This window comes from Belonocnema kinseyi, chromosome 1 (genome assembly GCF_010883055.1).
Source record: "Belonocnema kinseyi isolate 2016_QV_RU_SX_M_011 chromosome 1, B_treatae_v1, whole genome shotgun sequence".
NCBI lineage: Eukaryota > Metazoa > Arthropoda > Insecta > Hymenoptera > Cynipidae > Belonocnema > Belonocnema kinseyi.
In genome coordinates, this window is record NC_046657.1 from 167,026,181 (window position 1) to 167,044,458 (window position 18,278).

Genomic DNA, 18,278 nt, shown 5'->3' on the forward strand with positions numbered 1-18,278 from the left:
TCTTTTTTAATTTCAGTGCCAACTATTATCATTTTCGTTCAGAATTCATCTTTTTTGGTTGAAAATTCTACTTGGTTAAAAGTTAAATTTGTCAAAAATTCACTTGTTTAGTTGAAGATTCATAATTTTAATCAAAAATTCATTTCTTTGGGTCGAAGTGTAACTATTTTGTGAAAAAACCATCTTTATTGCATGAAATTAATCTTCTTGATTAAAAAATCATCTTTTGTGTTTAAGGATTCAGCTATTTTGTTGAAAATTATTTTTTTATGAATTCAACTGTTTTTTTTAATTAAAATAAAAATCTTTTTTCCTCAAAAAATCAACTGTTACATTTTTCGTAGAAAATTCTTCTTTTTTTGAGTGACAATTAACTTTTGTTCTTGAAAATTCATATTTTTGGATTAAAAATTAAACTGAATTGGGGCCATTCACATAATACGTGATACATTTTTCAGAAATACATTTTATAAAAAATTCGTCTCTTTCCGAAAATATCAAAAAAAAATTTATTCAGAAATTTGCTTAAGATTTTTTTTCTTCCTTGACAGAAAAATATTTTTTGTTATCATGTTTGTGGTTGAGGATTCAACTTTTTTTATTCCTCGTTTTATGAATTCTAGTCATTTTTATTTCAAATTAAAGTCTTTTTTTTTTTAATTTAATATCAACTGTTTGTTGAGAATTCAACCTTTTTGGAAAACTTTTATATCATTTATGTTTAAAAATACTACGGGTCGAATAATAATCTTTTTGGTTGAGGATTCAATTATAGTCATTTTTTTAAGATTCATCATTTTAATTGAAAATTCATATGTTTGGGCTAAAATTTAACTGTTTTTGTAGAAAATTCATCTCTTTGGAAAATGTTTAATCTTTTTTGGTTAAACATACCACTGGTTGAAGATTAAACCTTTTTGTTTGTGGATTCAAATATTTGGTTGAAAATTCGTCTTTTTGGGATGCATTTAACGGGTTTTTCTTTTAAATCAAAATGTTTTCAGATTGGAATATTAACTTTTATATTTTTTCGTTAAGGATTCATCTTTTTTATTTCAAAATTTAACTATTTGGTTGAAGAGTAACTTTTTTTTCAATTTTAATTTGACGCATCTCATTCATATTATTTATTCGAAATTTGTTTAGAAATTAACGATATATACTAGCTAAGAAGTGCTTTAAATGCGGTTTGTTTCCACATAAAAATTATTTTATTCTGAAAGCAGCAAACGATGAATTTTTCTAATTTTAAATGCTGCAATTTAAACATTTACAAAAGAATTGAGGTTTAGAAGCTTCAAATTAAATATGTGAGTGCCATAATATTTTTAAATACTTTAATTTTTAAAACTTTAAGTTTCAAGTTGGGTTAACGTACCGGTAGCCGGGCAAATATCCTTACCCTCCTATTTAAATCGTTGTAGACACTTTTTTAAAACATTTTTCTAAAAAAGATTCACATTTTCGGACTCTATATTTATTTATAAAGTTATTTTTGCTACCTTTTTGCAAGTCGAAATTCATTTTATAAGAAAAAAGGGTTTTCCGAAAAAAGTTAAGAAAACACCGGTGGTCGCACAGTACTTTTATGTATCGAAATTTCTATTTAAATTAAACTGTCCCAAAAATATACTACTTTAAAATACTAAATGTAAGAATGTTTGATCAAAAATACGTTTTAAATCAATCGACTGAAATTATAGGAAAAATTTAGCAAAGATGTAAAATTGTATCTATATTATAGGTTAGGGAGGTTAGAAATTCAAGATTCTTAATGATTATTATTATCATTTTTAAATACGAACCTACTTCACTATTTAAAATATTATAAATATTTTATTTGAAGTTGTAATCGAAAATTCAGTTATTTTCTCTATCTGTCGAAGTTTGAAAACAAAATTGGATAAAAGTCAAATTAATGCTTGTCGCGCAGTTGGCAGAAAATTTTCACAACGTCTTTACGACATCGTTACGTCATCTTTACGACGTCTTTACGACATCCTATGTCCATGCCGTTTCGGTGTCTTTGCGATATCGTAAAGACATCGTCAGATCATACGACTTACTTACGATATCGTAAAGACACATTAACGACATGGACATAGGATGTCGTAAAGATGTCGTAACGATATCGTAAAGACGTCGTCAAATTTTGTGCCCACTGGGTGACTTAATAATGTTGAATTAATGACAATGTTTACATTTTTATAGTGTCGAATACACAAACTAGTTTCTTTTGACTATTTTGAATCATAGATTTATCTAAAAACAAGTAAATGATTAATTATATTATGTTATTAACTTATCTTATTACTACGTTTTATTTATCGCTGGCAGACCAAAGGAACCGAATGGAGCTTGTGCAAAGCATCCGTAAAGACTGTTGATATTCGGATTCTACGTTATACGTCTTATATTTTTTTAACTTTTTACCGTTGCAAAAAAAACTATTGCGATTATTCCGTGACCTTCTATAGGGAATTTTAACGCATAATCCGAATTTCAACAATTTAAAAGTGGATTTTGCTGTTTGTTAGAGTTTTTTTTAAAGAGGAACCGAATGGGGACCCAATGGGGTCCTTACGAGTACTTTGTAGAGGCTCCATTCGAATCCTTCGGGTTGCCAGGGTATCTCCTAATCTTAGTCGTCCGACTTCGGTAGCAAATTTGTTGACAACTTTAAAGTTGTTTAATATTGAAATCTTGAACATTTTTTATTGTTCAAGTTAATAAAATAGTGCGTTGACATTTTAAGAAATGCAAAAAATATATCAGCAATGGCCCGTTTGTGTTTGCATAACTAGTGAAGTTTATTTACAGTGAAAATCTTCAATAGCACCGATTTTGGGGCTGATGGTAGGTAGGAACTAACTTATTATAGCCCGCTTCGCTTTTGTTTGTTCACGCTTGAGTGCTCGCATAAGTGACAACCGCAAACCCCGCGCAGCTCCTATTACACCAACCTGCTGCGCAGGGTCAATTCTCGGAAGGGCTATAGAAGGAAGGGCTACTAAAGGGTTTCGCTGTATTTTTATTTTAAATTGATAATGTAATTCGAAGCACCGTGCTGGAAGTAGAATGATTGAAGAAGATAGAAATTGGGAGATGGATAAGAAAAATTGCGGTTAATTCAGATTAAAATACAGATAGAAAAAGGTGGGATACGAGGGTGGGGACGTGACCGGGAACCGGGAAATGACTTGAAATTTATTTTAAAACCGGGAATTTACTTTTGATCACAGTAAAATTCAAGTTTTCATCATTTAAATAATAATTGTCAATTTAGAAAAGTCATTTTTACTTGATCTACAGTCGCAAGAAATGTGAGTGTTCTTATTAGGTAACGAATTTATTTACTTACTCGTATTTACGGTTTATGAATCTTTAATTTTTTAGATCATCTCAATTTACTCTAATTAAATTATAATTTATTATTGCCTAAGAGTACTTATTTTTGTTGACATAAGTAAATGAAATCATGCGCAGGTCTACTAGATTTCTTTTGCTATTTCAGTTATTAGTCTTTTACGGCATATAAGTTAGTCAACAAAATTATAAGGACTAAAAGTCTTTAAAAAACAAATCGGCGGCAATTTGAATTCCAGTGACAGATACACAATTCAAAAGCCTTTGAAACACATTGAACAGAAGTGAATGGATTTTTGTTTCCTGGGTTAAGAAAGAACGTCGTGAATTAAAATGTTACTATTGGTTGATCGGGAAAAGTGAAAAACTTCACCATGAAAAAACGGGAAATCATGAATAGGGCTCTTAAATGCCCAAGAATTTCTGTTGAGCAAATGCTCGCGAAAATATGCTCAGCATTTAAGCTTGAACAGAGAATTTATAGAGCATTTACGAGAATTTAAAGCATTTATTGTTAAAACAAATATCTATTATAATTAATACATCCATTTTTACAAAGAAATTTTAGAGTGAAATAAGCATACACTTTTTTAAAATTACAGAGTTTCTACGGGTCAAGTAATTCCAGAAAGTCAGGGAAAATGTCAGAGAAAAACTGACAGAGTTAGAAAATTTTCGATAAACTAAAGTTTAAGTTAATTTTATTAATATGGTTGAAAATCGCAACCAATTGTTTCGAAATTAATCTATTTTGGTTGAGAATTCATACTATTCTGTTGAAATTTCATGTTTTTTATTGAATTAAACTATTTTTGGCATAAAATTAAAATCCATTTTTGGTTGAAATATCAAATAACACGTTTTTCGTCGAGACTTTAATCTTTTATGGCTGGAAATTCAACTATTCAGTTGGAAGTAGAACTACTTTGTTAAAACATGATTTATTTGGTTAATGATTGAGGATTTTAGCTAAAAAGCTTTTTTTCACAATTTAATTATTTAGTTGAAAATCATGTGTTTTAACTGAAAATTAAACTCGTACAAGTTTGGTTCAAAATTAATCTTGTTAAGGACAAGATTCAAATATTTGGTTTAAAATTCCTGTACTTTATTGAAAATTTGAATTTAAGGCCATGTGACGAGAAGGTCACGTGACCAAACCTGGTCTTCGATTTTTCTTTCTCAACTTACGTCTAAACGAAATAAATTATCGCTCTGAAAGTTTAGGAAATGAAAGAGGAGATAATAAAGTACATGTCTCTGCTTTGTTCCGGTGGAAATTTTGAGAAAAAATTTCTTTTGAAGAAAATACCAGTAAAAGTTTTCTTTCCCAACTTGCGTCCACACGGAATGAGATATCGTGTTAAAAATTTGGCACGATAAATATAGGGCATGCAAGAATTTGTCTCTGGTCCTAAATAATTAGAATAGTGAAAAAAGTTGTTTTTTTATTTCTATTTTGGAGAAATACCGACCGTGCTGTCGTCAAACCCTGCAAGCATGGACATAGGAAACAAGGGACTAGGCATGCCATCATAATTTGGGCGAGCGGGGTTGAATCCACGAGAGGAGGGAGAATTCCATGAGTGTGGAGAGCCGCCATCTTACGATGTGTCATTTTATTATGCACACGAGCGTTTTTGCCGACAAACTGTGCATGAAAATATAAACATGTGGGCGCTGCCATGTTTGTCGCGGGACATCAAAAGGTAGCGGACCACCCCCTCTCATTGCATCACCCCCGCAATGGCATGCCTAGTCCCTTGTTTCCTATGTCCATGCCTGAAAACAATTTGCAATGTTGTCAATGGGCTAGTTATGAGGTTTATATTTATCAAAGTGGGACAAAACAACAAAAATCGATCACGAACATTATGCACCAATAATGCAAAAACTAATGTTTGCACTTGAAATGCAAATAAACACATTTGGTCTGACATACATATCAGTCTGGTATCAGCTGTGTCAAAGCAACACTAGCGCGGCGAGTAGACAATTTCAAACTTCTAGGGGTCTTTGGGTAAAACAGATTGTATGATTACGGTCAGAAAAAGTTAAAAGTCAAACTTCTGCTGTAAAACCTAAATGTGTCCGTCGATAATCATTATTTGCATAAATAAACTTTTTCTGCCTCCAACTCTTTGCAAGGCCACAAACGATCCTTTAATATTTATTAACATTTCCCGAAAAAAATTTCCGCGTTATTTAAACTTTTATTTTTCAATATGGATGAAAAAATATTGATCTTAGGGCTGACTTGATCAGCTGTTACACTCATCACATGGCCTTAATGGGAGAATATTTAATCTTCTTAGTAACTAATAAATTTTTATTTGTTTGTTAAAATTAATTTTTTCTTATTAAGAATTAATTCAAACTCAAAAGAGTTTCAGACTATGGTTTAAATACTTTTATTCAGTGTACAGTTAGTCTTAAAATGCTGATCTTGGAAATGTGTCCTAAAGTCACGGGTTCCCTCGTTCGAGCTACTAATCATAATATCCAGTTTCGGGACGATAAAAATGAAAAATATTCGCTTTTGATCATAAGAAATGAGGGAACAATGCTTGATAATTGCCCAGTGGGCACAAAGTTTGGCGACGTCTTTACGACATCTTTACGACAACTTTACGACATCCTATGCCCATGTCGTTAAGGTGTCTTTACGATATCGCAAATACACCGAAACGACATGGACATATGATGTCGTAAACATGTCGTAACGATGTCGTAAAAACGTCACCAAATTTTGTGCCCACTGGGTGGAGAATTCCGCTTCGCATAAAAGTTGTAAAAAGGTTTGTGCGCAAATTTACGTATGTAACTGATTTTAAGGATGTCTATTTTCATACTAAAAATGATTATCTTCCTATTTCATAAGATTCAGTTTTTGACGAGTACGCTTAAAAGGGTTGTTTCCAAAGTAAGATATAATTTTCCCAATAAATGGATCTTATAGTGCATAAAATTCTAATTATAAAAACGCCCATAAAATATTTTTTACATAGTGTTTACTATTTTTAATTTTAAGTTGAAATATGAATTTTTTATCACGATGTCGATTGGAGGGACCCTTTGACGTCAAAGGGGTCGGATTTTCCACCTATCACAGCTCACGTGTCAGTGATTCTTAAATATCTTTTTCTGTGCCGATGTTTTGTTTTGGTTATGTACACATCGAAAATAGAAGTCGAAAAATATTGTTTTAAACAAATGTCAGAGGGGTTCGTAAAAACCAATAGAGAAAATCTGCCGAAAATAGATATATTTATTATATGTAGAAAGAATTCATTGAAATGTACTTAAATTAGTAATTTTTACTGAACAATTCGTAAATATGTAAGATTTTAAAATGTGTTCATAATTGCACTTACTGTTTTCCTTCAACATAATACTGACTGTTTAACCAAATATTACAAAAGGATAACTTTTTTTGTCACACAATCCTTAACAAATAAAGCTATCAAATAAAAATAGTCTGAGTTGACAACAGACTGTGGCATAACCTCTTTATCATGAGTTTTGCATAGCCATGTTGATAGATAATTATGAGAACCTCTAAGTCACGTAACACCAATTTGAATAAGTGTTTTACCGCCTTCGATACCATAATTCTGCTGAACGACACAAAGGAAAAAAAAATTATAACGCACCTTCGATTCAGATTAAAATTATTTATTAAAAAATTATTTTATCTAAAATCGCGAAACAACCCTATTTAGTTTAAGCGTTATTTCAAAATGCGTTTGTTAGACGTGCATCTTAATTGGATTGTATGTATTTAGAGTTAAGTTGTTCTTTTTATACAGAAATATAAATTTTCTAAATTAAAGGAATATTTGTTAAACCTTTGAGTATGGACGTGCGGTCACCCAGACTGCATTATTCTTTTGATATGTGGGCCTCTCCGCCCTCTGGACTTTTTGACCCGATTATCTAACATTTTTAATTTACGAATTTTCTGCACCATCAACTCTGTATATCAAAATTTCGGAATAAATAATTTTACTTCATCATAACATTTATTTCTAAATGTTGCTAAACATTATAGATAAAAGAGAAATTTTAATTGTAAATGATTGCTTAATAATAGGCAATAAATATGTTCTTTACGTTTCGCAACCACACTATAATTTGGCAACTTTCTTTCATTTTCAAAGAGATACAAATTGAATTATGGGCAAAAACTTATTTGCTAGAATTCGAAAACAAAAATAAAAGCTTTTTAATAAGTATAAAAGATTGGAGGAGATTAATTGAAGGGTTCGCGGTCTAAACCTGTTAACTAACTTTTTTGTTGATTTTTTTTTATATTTTCTGGAACATTTTGTATATGCAGTTAATATATCGCAAGCGATATGGCAAAATTCCTTTAAGTTTTTTTAAATTGATTTTCGAAAATCGCGTTTTCGTATCTAGAGCACATGCCTCCGGTCTAAACCTGTTAACTGCTTAAGGCGTCTTATGGGAAATCTGTGCTTTTTCTGACAACGGTTCAGTTTACTTTTAAAATAGGCCAGTGAGACACATGTCTGTGCTTGTGCAGTTAATTGCATGTGTGTGTCGAACGTCTTTTGTGGCTACTTTCAAGTCATCTTCGATTTTTTCTTCTGCAGATCGCTGTAAAGACAATAGAAAACAATAGAAAACCAGCAACAGAACACTGCAGATAACAAGTTTAAACCGCTGGACTCCTGGTAGATAACATATAAATAGCTTTCAATTGTCATATAACGTTCAATTTTGATTCAAATGTTATAAAACTAACGTGTATTCTTTTTGTCTAGTGAATGTAGAAAAAACACTTTACAGTTTTAAAAAATATTGAAAATAGTAAAAATAACAGCGATTTTCCTTCGCCGTTTAAAATTCCTGAAATGCCACTTTTTTCAAGATTTCTGGGAGAATTTTAAATGACATAAGTTTTATTTTAGAATAATAATATTAAGTTTGGAAGATTTCTAAGTGTATGTAAAAAGAATATGGAAAACTGAGACATTTTAAGAAAAATTTCCTATCATTAAAAGAATGTAAATTAAATTTTTCAGTGTTAAGAGAATGAAAAAAATGTTCTTAAGATGAGTGGGAAAATTTTTAATGATTGTTTTGTAATTAATTTCACGAGAAAATTGAAAAAGATTACATAACATTTACAAAAGGTTTTTTTTTTTTGCATTTTGAATGATTTTTCAAAATTTTTATAAAAATTTGAGTCAGGAAAAAATATTTTTAGAAATTCAAGCTGTTTTTAATAAATTAAAAATAGTTAAGAACTAGGAAAACTTTCCAAAAATTTATCAAACATTTCTTAATTTCTTCCAAACTCCTAAAAGTCCTAAAAATCTTTGAATGACCTGAAATTTTGCTAATATCTTGTAAAATCTTCTAGATTCTTTTTGGTCACATATGAAATCTTCAATATTTTTATAAATTAAAAAACAAACTTATAAAACTTATTTCCTTATTCTCAATTCTCATAATTCGGTTTTAGCTCGAATTGAAGTGTTCAAAAACTTAACAAATAAATAATTATTTGGCAATTTTATATTGGATTATTAATAATATTCATTTTTATTCTTTTTGGTAGTGAAAAAAATTTGTAATAGGTGAATTTCAATTACTTACATGAAGTAACTTCAACATTTGTATGAGTAAAAAAATATTGAAAAGCCGTTCATTGTCACTATAAAATATTGTTTTATTTATTTATAGACAATGCTTCACCTTTGAAGACTTTTTTAATTAAAAAACGCCCTTTATATTTTTAAACATAATACAAGAAATGTTACGTAACGGCATATGAGGGAAGGGTATTCGCAAAAATCAACTTTATTTTTAATTTCTATTTTTGATTTAAAAATTCATCTGTGTTGGCAGAAATTTCTTTTGTTTAATGAAATGCAAAAGTGATCTCTTTGGTTGAAAGTTATTAATATTTTTTAATTGAATTGGTTGAATATTTAATTGTATAGTAAAAAAAACCTTTTTTTTAATTTTTTAACTGAAAATGTAACTGTTCATTTTTGAGGATTGAACTGTAAATTTAAACTATTTTTTATTCAAAATTGTTGAAAATTTATATTTTTAGGTTGAAGATTCAACTATTGTGTGAAAAATGTGATTATTTTGTTGAAAACCCAAGTGTTTTCTAAAAAAAAAAACATCTTCTATTGGGAATAGTGGTCTAACATTTCGCCACCTGGTGCCCAAAACTCGAAACTAGAAAGAGTAGGTACAATTTTAAAGTTGCCATTAATTTTGGCATCAAAGTGATTTTACGATTGTTTTGTGAAGTATAAAACAATGATTGAATACTAGAAACAAATCTTCATGAAAAAAACAAATAGTTTTAGATAGAATTTCCATATTATACAGTGAAAAAAGACACTTTTGTCAAATAGGTTTAAAAAAAGTAATTATTATTTCACTATTTCATGTAAGTTTCAATGAATTTAAGTTTAAATAAACTTTAGATAATGTATGTAGCAACAAATTTTATCCACCTTACGCGAAGAATACGAGTAATAGACAATTTAGGGTGGCCGTTTTAATCCAAGAAAAAAATTCCCGGTTCGCAAACATTTTTCTTGAATTTCATAGTTTTAAAATAAAATAATTTACACGCATAAAATGGAAGTTACTAACACTTTTAAACCGAACAATTTTTAATTAAATGCAGTTAAACACCAAAATAAATTTTTTAACTTATATAAATTGTAGAGTTCAAAGATTCAGTTCTAAAAATATAATTCCACGTTATTATTTTCAATGCTCTTAAGTCTAAATTGAAGAATCAATCAATGAATTAAAAAAAATTTCAAATTACATAATTTAAAGTAATTTTAAGCCAGAAACATAAAAAATTGAACGATTACATTTTCTTATAAAATGAACACTTCTTAAATTGAAAGTTAAATTATTTATATTTTAAATGGTTAATAAATCCTTAAAAGGCTACCAAATTTTATTTGAAAATCTTGAAAGATCTGCATGTTGTTTACATTTTTTTTCAATTCTTAAAAATAATTTTTTTAATTTTTTAAGAACTTCTAAACATTCTTTAAATTGAATTTTTTTCTCATTTTCTTTAATTCTGCCAAATTAAATAAATTTCCTTAAAATCTTCCAAATTCATTTTTCATAATTTTGTAAATCTTTTTGAATAATCACTTTTTTTTCAAAACTTCTAAATATTTCTTCAACTTCCTTAAATTTTTTAAAGAATAATATGTTGTTATTTATACATCGAGGTTCAAAAATTTCACTTCCAAATTAAATTTTATTAAATAGAACAATTAAAATATAACGCATAAAATTTAGTTTTTAATATTTAACTATAATTACTGCTTTTAAATAAACAGTCATATATTTCTAAATATTAAGTCATTCTAATTTTTCTTATTTAATAATTTTCAAATTAAATGGTTTACATTTTTTAACTAATTAGACTCCCAACTGAAATAGTTTACATAATTTTTGACGTTAAAAACGGAAATTTTCTTAATTTCGAACTGATTTCGAACCGTCTTGTAAAATTAATTATTATTCGCTTTAAAAATTTTAAAGAAAAGTTTAATTTTAAAAATCATTATTAATTTATAGTCACAAATGATCAACTGAAAATGTATTTTTTAAAAACGATGGAAATCACAGTTGCACAGACATTTCTGTAAAGAAAAATGTGTTTCTTCACCTTATAAGATGTAAATTTCAGCAAAACCCTTTGTTTCTAATAAATACTTACTTTTAGTATCCAAAAAAATACTTTAAGCTCCACAACAAAATTGGTTGAAACACTTTTATGCAAAAGTTAAATCGTACCTATTCTTTCTAGTTTGGATTTTTGTCACCAAGTGGCGTAGCGTAATTTAACCATTCCCAATAGTAGAAAAGAAATTTGTTATTTGAAATAAATTTGAAAATATTGCATTTTTATCTGAAAAGCTGTTTTATTCCGTTTATAAAAGATTCTATGTTAAATAAATATTACAAGATGAAAATCTGGGCCTATAATCTGTTACGTAATTAAAGTACGGCCCCTTAATTGTATTTAATCTGAATAAATAATTCAAAGGCCAGTCGACCAGCAACATTGGACCTTACATAAAAATATATGTCAAATAAATAATCTATTTTAGAAAGCAAAGTAATTTTACAAAGCTTTTCTCCTTCCTGACAATGCCCACTCAAAATTTTTCAAATCTCTATCACACATATAGCCTAATACTTTCTCAATAACCAAAGCCGGTAACTTGACATCTCCATATTCTATAAAAAAGCTGAACATCCTTTTCATAGAAAGCCTACGCCTCTTAACTCTCTCTATCCGTCTCTCTAATAAAAAGGCATATAGGGGAAATTCATTCTTATATTCTCCAGATTCCAAAACTTGCATCACTTCCTCATTACCCGAAAAAATCACCGCTTTAAAAGAGCTCAGAGACAGAAAATCATAAAAGGAAACCCGTCTATCAGCACACACACATTTCTTTTTCATCCTTTCTAATTCAAGTTTGCATTCTTCGAACAAAGAAATCACTCGAGTCCATCCAGGAGCGATGGGATCACTTTTGTGATGATTAGCAACATCGTTTTCCACCAAAGTCATAAAAGGAACTAGAATTTTCAATGAAGGCGATGGTCTAAACGTGTTATTCGTAGCCATAAAACACTTTAAAAGTGGCGAAAATTTCTCCTTGTTTCGAGCCCCAATATCAGCATTCAATTCTAAAAGAAGTTCGACAATATTAAGACGTTCTAAGCTGGTAGCAAGATGAAGCGCAGTATCATGATTTTTATTTCTAGCATTGATATTCGCACCTTTATCCACCAAGAATTTTATAATTTCCAACCGTTCCTGCCTCTTGTCTTCTGCAAGATATAAAAGCGGCGTGCAACCAAAATTATTGACTGCATCAACTTCTAATCCAATTCGCAACAGCAATTCAACGATATCAAGATTATTTCCGATTGCCGCATGATGAAGGGATGTTCTGTTTTCTTCGTCACGCGCATACGGATCAGCACCGCCCTTCAAAAGAAAAATTACCATGTCCAAACGTCCCTCGCGACATGCTTCATGAAATACAGTTGTTCCGTTTTCGCCCCTAGCTTCGATATCAGCGCCGCTCTTGAGAAGAAGAGTCATTATTCTTGGATTGAAAGCAATATCTGATTCTCTGTGATGATATACGGGTTCTACAGAATACTCGTGATAATTAACCCCACTACCTGGACGAATCAGAGTTTTGAAAAATGAGTAATCGGAAACTAAATGAAGAGGCGTTGCGCCACTTCGACTCTTCAGATTTAGATCAGCGCCTGCGTTCAGTAAGATTTGTATAATTTTTTCGTTTTGAAGGCATGCGGCGTAGTGAAGGGGAGTGTAAAAATGATGAGTCGTGGCATTAACATCCGCACCTTGGTTCAGAAGAAATCTCACAACGTTCGGAAGTTGTTCCCTGACAGCATAATGAAGAGCAGTTCTTCCGCAATAACCTTGGATGTTGAGTTTTATTGGATCTCGAGCTCGTAATGGACGTATTTCATAAATATCTAGATATTCTTCATTATTTTTCATGTCTTCTGTATCTTCTGTCGTGAGAAATTGTTCGCTTTTTTGAAGAACGAGAATAAATGTTTCTTCATCGCCATATCTGGCTGCAAAGAATATGAGAAGTGGAAAGTCATTCTTGGTTAGGTAAAGATCAGCGGTTTCACTTTGATGAAAAAGCAATTCTAGTACTTCTCTGCATCTTTGGACATCTGTTGAAGGCTTGTGAGTTTTGTTTGGAGGTTTGTTTAACAAGATTTCAAGCCTTTCTACTGATCCAAGAAGTAAAACCTGCTGAAGAGGAGTGATAGATTCATTGCTGGGGATGCTAATATCAGCTCCGTTGCTTACGAGGACTTGAACTATTTCTGTACTTCTTTTTGCGGCGTGATATAACGGAGTGTGGCCATTATTATCTCGTGCATTGACATCTGATCCAAGCTTAATCAGAAGCTCTACTGTATCTGGAGTTCCAAATCTTCCAGCGGCATGAAGCAAGGTTTCGTCGTCAATTCCGAAAGTTCTGTGGGCCATAGTAGGGTCCTTGTATATTATTGAGTTGTAAAGTGCTTCGTTTTTTCTTTGGAGTGCAAGAGTGAACATCAGAAAATGTTTATGGTATTCGAAAAGCGCCTCTAGATAGTCAGGTGTAAAATTTAGCGAGTCCATCTTGGACACGAATTTGTTTCTTTTTTCTCAGCACCTGCAACAGAAAGAGTTTTTATAAGCGTGTCTACAAATATTTTTTACTTATCTTCAGCCCTGTGCATCTGCAGACAAAATGGCGATCGCTTGCTGTATCCTAAGTTGATTAGTTCCTAATATCTCCAGCGCGGCGCTAGTTGTCCCATCACTCCCTATTTTTTCATTGTAGGGCATTGGACTAGAGCACTTTCTTAACGGGTTTCAGTAAATAAAATGTTATTTTCCTGAAAACCCCTATTGAAATTAAAGCAATTTTACTTATGTAATATTTCAAAACAGTTTTTCCAGCGATTTATATAAATGCTCATGGGAAAACATAAGTTTACACGTCACCCAATGTACTTGCTAAAGAGGTATATAAGATTTGAATTTGAATAAAAAGTTAAATATAATCCTTTCTATTTCTGCAAACGCAATAAATAATATTTATATTAATAAATTATACAAATAATTTTCTGAACAAATTTGGTATAGTATACAAGTTTAAACCAGATTTAAACTTACCATTTTAGGGCTTTCGAGTACTTACAATCATACACTATTGAAAATAATGAATATAATGTAATTAAAATTGAATGGAATTTTTTTATGGAGATGTTATATACAAATAAGTGAACAGCATTAAAAATAATTGATTGATTAAGTAAAATTGCAGAAAAAATATATCCAGGGAAACAGATATAAATTATAATTTTATAAAACGTTCAAGATGTAAATAGAATCAATGTTGTAACATCTTTGTTTTAAAGATATAAGAATAAAAGTTTTAAAAAGCAATTAGAGCAATCATCGTTAATGAGCAAGTAACGAAAAACTTTCCATAAACCAAATGGTTCTTATCCAGCTTTGGAAGCGTTCACATAATACGTAACATTAAAAAAAGGGGGGCTGTGTTTCGTTTCGGTCTGTTATGTGGGGTGGGTGGTATTTGACCCTATTACTTAACATTTTTAAATTATGAATTTTCTGCACCATTAACTTTGTATATCAAAATATCTGAATAAATTATTCTAATTCATCATAAAATTTATTTCTAAGTCTTTCTAAACATTATTGATAGAGGAGAACATTTTAATTGCAAATGCTTGTTTAATAATAGGTAATAATTCTGTTGTTACCAGATGAAAAAGTTATATATAATTGATATATTATGGACAAGACACTGATATTTTTAATTTGTTTTAAATAGAAAAGTGCAATGAAACAAATGAAAAATATAATTGTCTTCTCCACTATATATAACTTTTTCACCTGGGTTAACGTTTAACTACCACGCTTTAATTTGTTTTCTCACATTTTTAGAAATGTAAGAAAAATTAAATTATGGGTAAAAACTTATTTTGAAGAATTCGAAACAAATTTTGAAATTTTTTAATAATTATGAATGATTTCTCTATGGGAAATAATATGGAAGACTTTAAAATATTTTGTTTTTAATTTTTCAGGATGTAACATTTTTTTAAGTAAAATAAATTTTACAGGGTGTCAAGAGAATGACAATTTTTTAAATGATTGTTCGTGTGAAAATTTGAAATGATTTTTTATTTCGACAACTGAACTTAAGAGAAAATTAAAAAAGGTTTTTAAACATATCAAAGGATTTCATAAAATTTCGAAAAAGAATGTAGAATATTTAAAGCAAAACGTTTGAATCCGGTAAGATGGTATTACGGAATTTTCCACAACGTGAGCCCTGAACGAGCTGAAAAAAAAGAAAACAGTTCGAAAAAAGTAACGAACTTTCAAGAAAAAATAAAATGAACTTTCAGCCTAGAAGATTATGTGCCAAAAAAGATTAATTTTTAACCAAATAAATTAAATTTTAACCAAACATGTATTAGGATTTTTAACTACAAAACATTAATTTGCAATCAAAAATGCAATAGTCAAATTTTGAGTTAAAGCCAATAATTTTCAACTACGCAGATGAATCTTCAAGCCAGAAGATTGTCTGCGAAAAATACGAATTTGAAACAAAATACATCAATTTTAACATAACAATTGAATGTTTGACTAAAAACGATAATTTCACAATGAAAAAAGAATAGTTAAATTTGCAGTTCGAAAAGTATTAAAAACAAGTTTTCAAGATAATGGTTCAATTTTTCATTTAAAAAACTTAACTTTCCATAAAAATATATATTTTCAACTAAAAGGATTCAGTTTCTATCAGAGACGAATTTTGAACAAAATACATGAATTTTCAACCTAAACATTGAATATGCAAAATAAAAAAAAATAAACTATCAACTAAAAAGTAAATAGTTAAGCTTTCAGTTAAAGCAAATAATTTTTTTTTAATGTATAAAAAACGACGAACTTTGAAAAAATGCATGAATTTTGAACCAAATAGTTGAACTTACAACTAAAAACGATACATTTACTGTCAAGAAGAAAATAGTTAAATTTTCAGTTAAAAAAATATTTAAGGAAGTAAATCGTTACATTTTACATAAAAATATTTCAAATTTAAATAAAAATATATTTTTTCAAGGAAGAAGATTCATTTTCTACCAAAAGAGACAAATTTCTAATAGAATATATTAATATTGAACGTAACTTGACATTAATTTTGTGCCAAAGAAGACAATAACAAAAGTACTACAATTCTCATCAAAAGTATAAAATTTCAAGCAAGAAAATTAATTTTCTACCAAAAGAGACTAATGTTTAATAAAATACATGGATTTTCAAATTAACAGAAAATAATTTTAAACAAAAAAAGAAACGAATTTTGAACCAAACAGTTGGATTTTCAACTAAAAACGACAAAGGACCCCGCAAGAAACTAATGGCGAAAATGTCTTCGCCAAATTGGCTGAAACTTTGAGAAAATTATGATGTCCACATGCTGATCAAAAGTTTCCATGGGAACAACAAGATCCTATTATTAGTTTACGAGTTATGGGATCTAGGAGTACCAGATTTTCAAGTATCCTGGGACTATTCGTAGAATAAGTTCGATCCCTGGGCCGGTACCTCTGGAAATTTGTCTGTGTACCTTGACAGAGGTTCTGGTGGTTCGGCACCCACCTTAAGCTGTCGCCCCCCCCCCCCATCGCGCACTCGACTGTGACCCAGTTCGTCAATGACGGGGTGAAAAACCCGGCTTTGTCCAATATGCCGGGGCACACTGCTCCTTCAGATCACTTGATTGCATTATAAAAATAGGTCCGTGACTACTAATATATACCGGGACAGTCCCGTGCAAAAATAATCGAATAAAAAAATTCAACTATAACCATAAAGAATGCCTTCGACATGTTGTGCAATAACCAAATTAAGCCTGTGACAACATTTAAAATAATATAATTACCGAAGGTGTTCTCGCGTTGGTTTCGCGGTGGGGATTGAGCTTTCCTCTCATGATTTTCACGGCTATGTTCACGGTCGCAGTGCTATTGACAGAGTTTCCCATGCTAGATAGGCTGATAACGAAGAGGAGAGGAACTAAGAAGAACACCCAACCCCATAAATAATCATGGATCTCACTAATCAAACAGCTGGCCAGCAAGAACATCTGCTACAAACGGTAAGCAGGGAAACATCAACTGTGACTGCTGAGGATGCTTTGGCTAGCGATAGCTATTTGCAGTCAACCACCTCGACAGAAATACCGTGGGAGAGCATGAACTGAGATACCTCAATGAAAGAGGAGTTAGTGCCTCTCTATTACGAAAATGCGAAGTTTGAAACGAAAATGGAAAAAGGATACAATTTAAGACTGAAATTTGCTGCAAAGTATCCTAATATACAGAAAGTCGCACTAAGAGATCTTATCGCTACTGTGAAGGACATCAGGACTAATCTACACATCACAGAAGACCGAGCAATGGAGATTAAACAACAGGTTGATTTGGCGTGTAAAAACGATGGCAATAAACATCAGTTAGAGGAAGCCGCGGCATACGGCCAAGCAGGGGCAATTGATGTTCTTCCTCAATCTGTTTATGATCCAACACCACCACATCCTCCAGAGGTGGATGGTCTAATACAAACAGAGGCAGAAGCAGCGGTTCAGCAACCAAAAAAGCGACGAAAATGGATATACCATTTGAACAGAGATGTTATGCGCCTTTATTTTTTGGCAGTAAAATGTTGGCAAAGTGTGAGGAGAGAACATCATAGACTTTTTGTACTTAAATTCCCAGAGCTAGCCACAAAAATCAATGAGCAAAATCTGGCAGATCAAAAACGCTCAATATCTATAAACAGATTGCTTTTGGCTGTTGAAATAGCTGCTATCAAAATGCAAGTGGAATAGCAGCTTCCTATTGGTGAAATCCTCTTGGAATATGCGGACAAAGAAGACTTGATTGAAGCTGAAGGCATAGGTGCAAGGGATAATGAACATCATGTACCGGATCCATTCGAACCACATCCGGATATTAAAAGGCATTTTGATCATGCTTTACTAGAGTTCAGATATGTAGAACCAATTAATAGAACACCTCAACAGCAAGGTTTTACCTACCTATATGAAAGTAACAAAAACTGCGTTAGAGGTGCAAACTCATGTATACTGTGCAGCTGTAGCAACCGTTAGAATGTTGGGTCGTAGAACGAGGCCTGCCAATGCAGTTTTTGTCCCAAGAAGGGATGGACATCCACCATGGAAGATCAGGTTGGATATGGATGTCAGCAAACTAAGGTC

General features: G+C 30.9%; 1 protein-coding gene across 1 annotated transcript in view; it reads right to left on the reverse strand.

Moving 5' to 3' along the window:
* Positions 1–10,932: 10,932 nt before the first annotated feature.
* LOC117181080 (serine/threonine-protein phosphatase 6 regulatory ankyrin repeat subunit B-like) overlaps positions 10,933–18,278 on the reverse strand; it is a 43,815-nt gene continuing 36,469 nt past the window's right edge. The window contains exon 4 of the mRNA XM_033373652.1: positions 10,933–13,614. Within this exon, the coding sequence (XP_033229543.1) occupies positions 11,519–13,614 (2,096 nt within the window). The 3' untranslated portion in view covers positions 10,933–11,518. The remainder of the gene's footprint in view (positions 13,615–18,278) is intronic.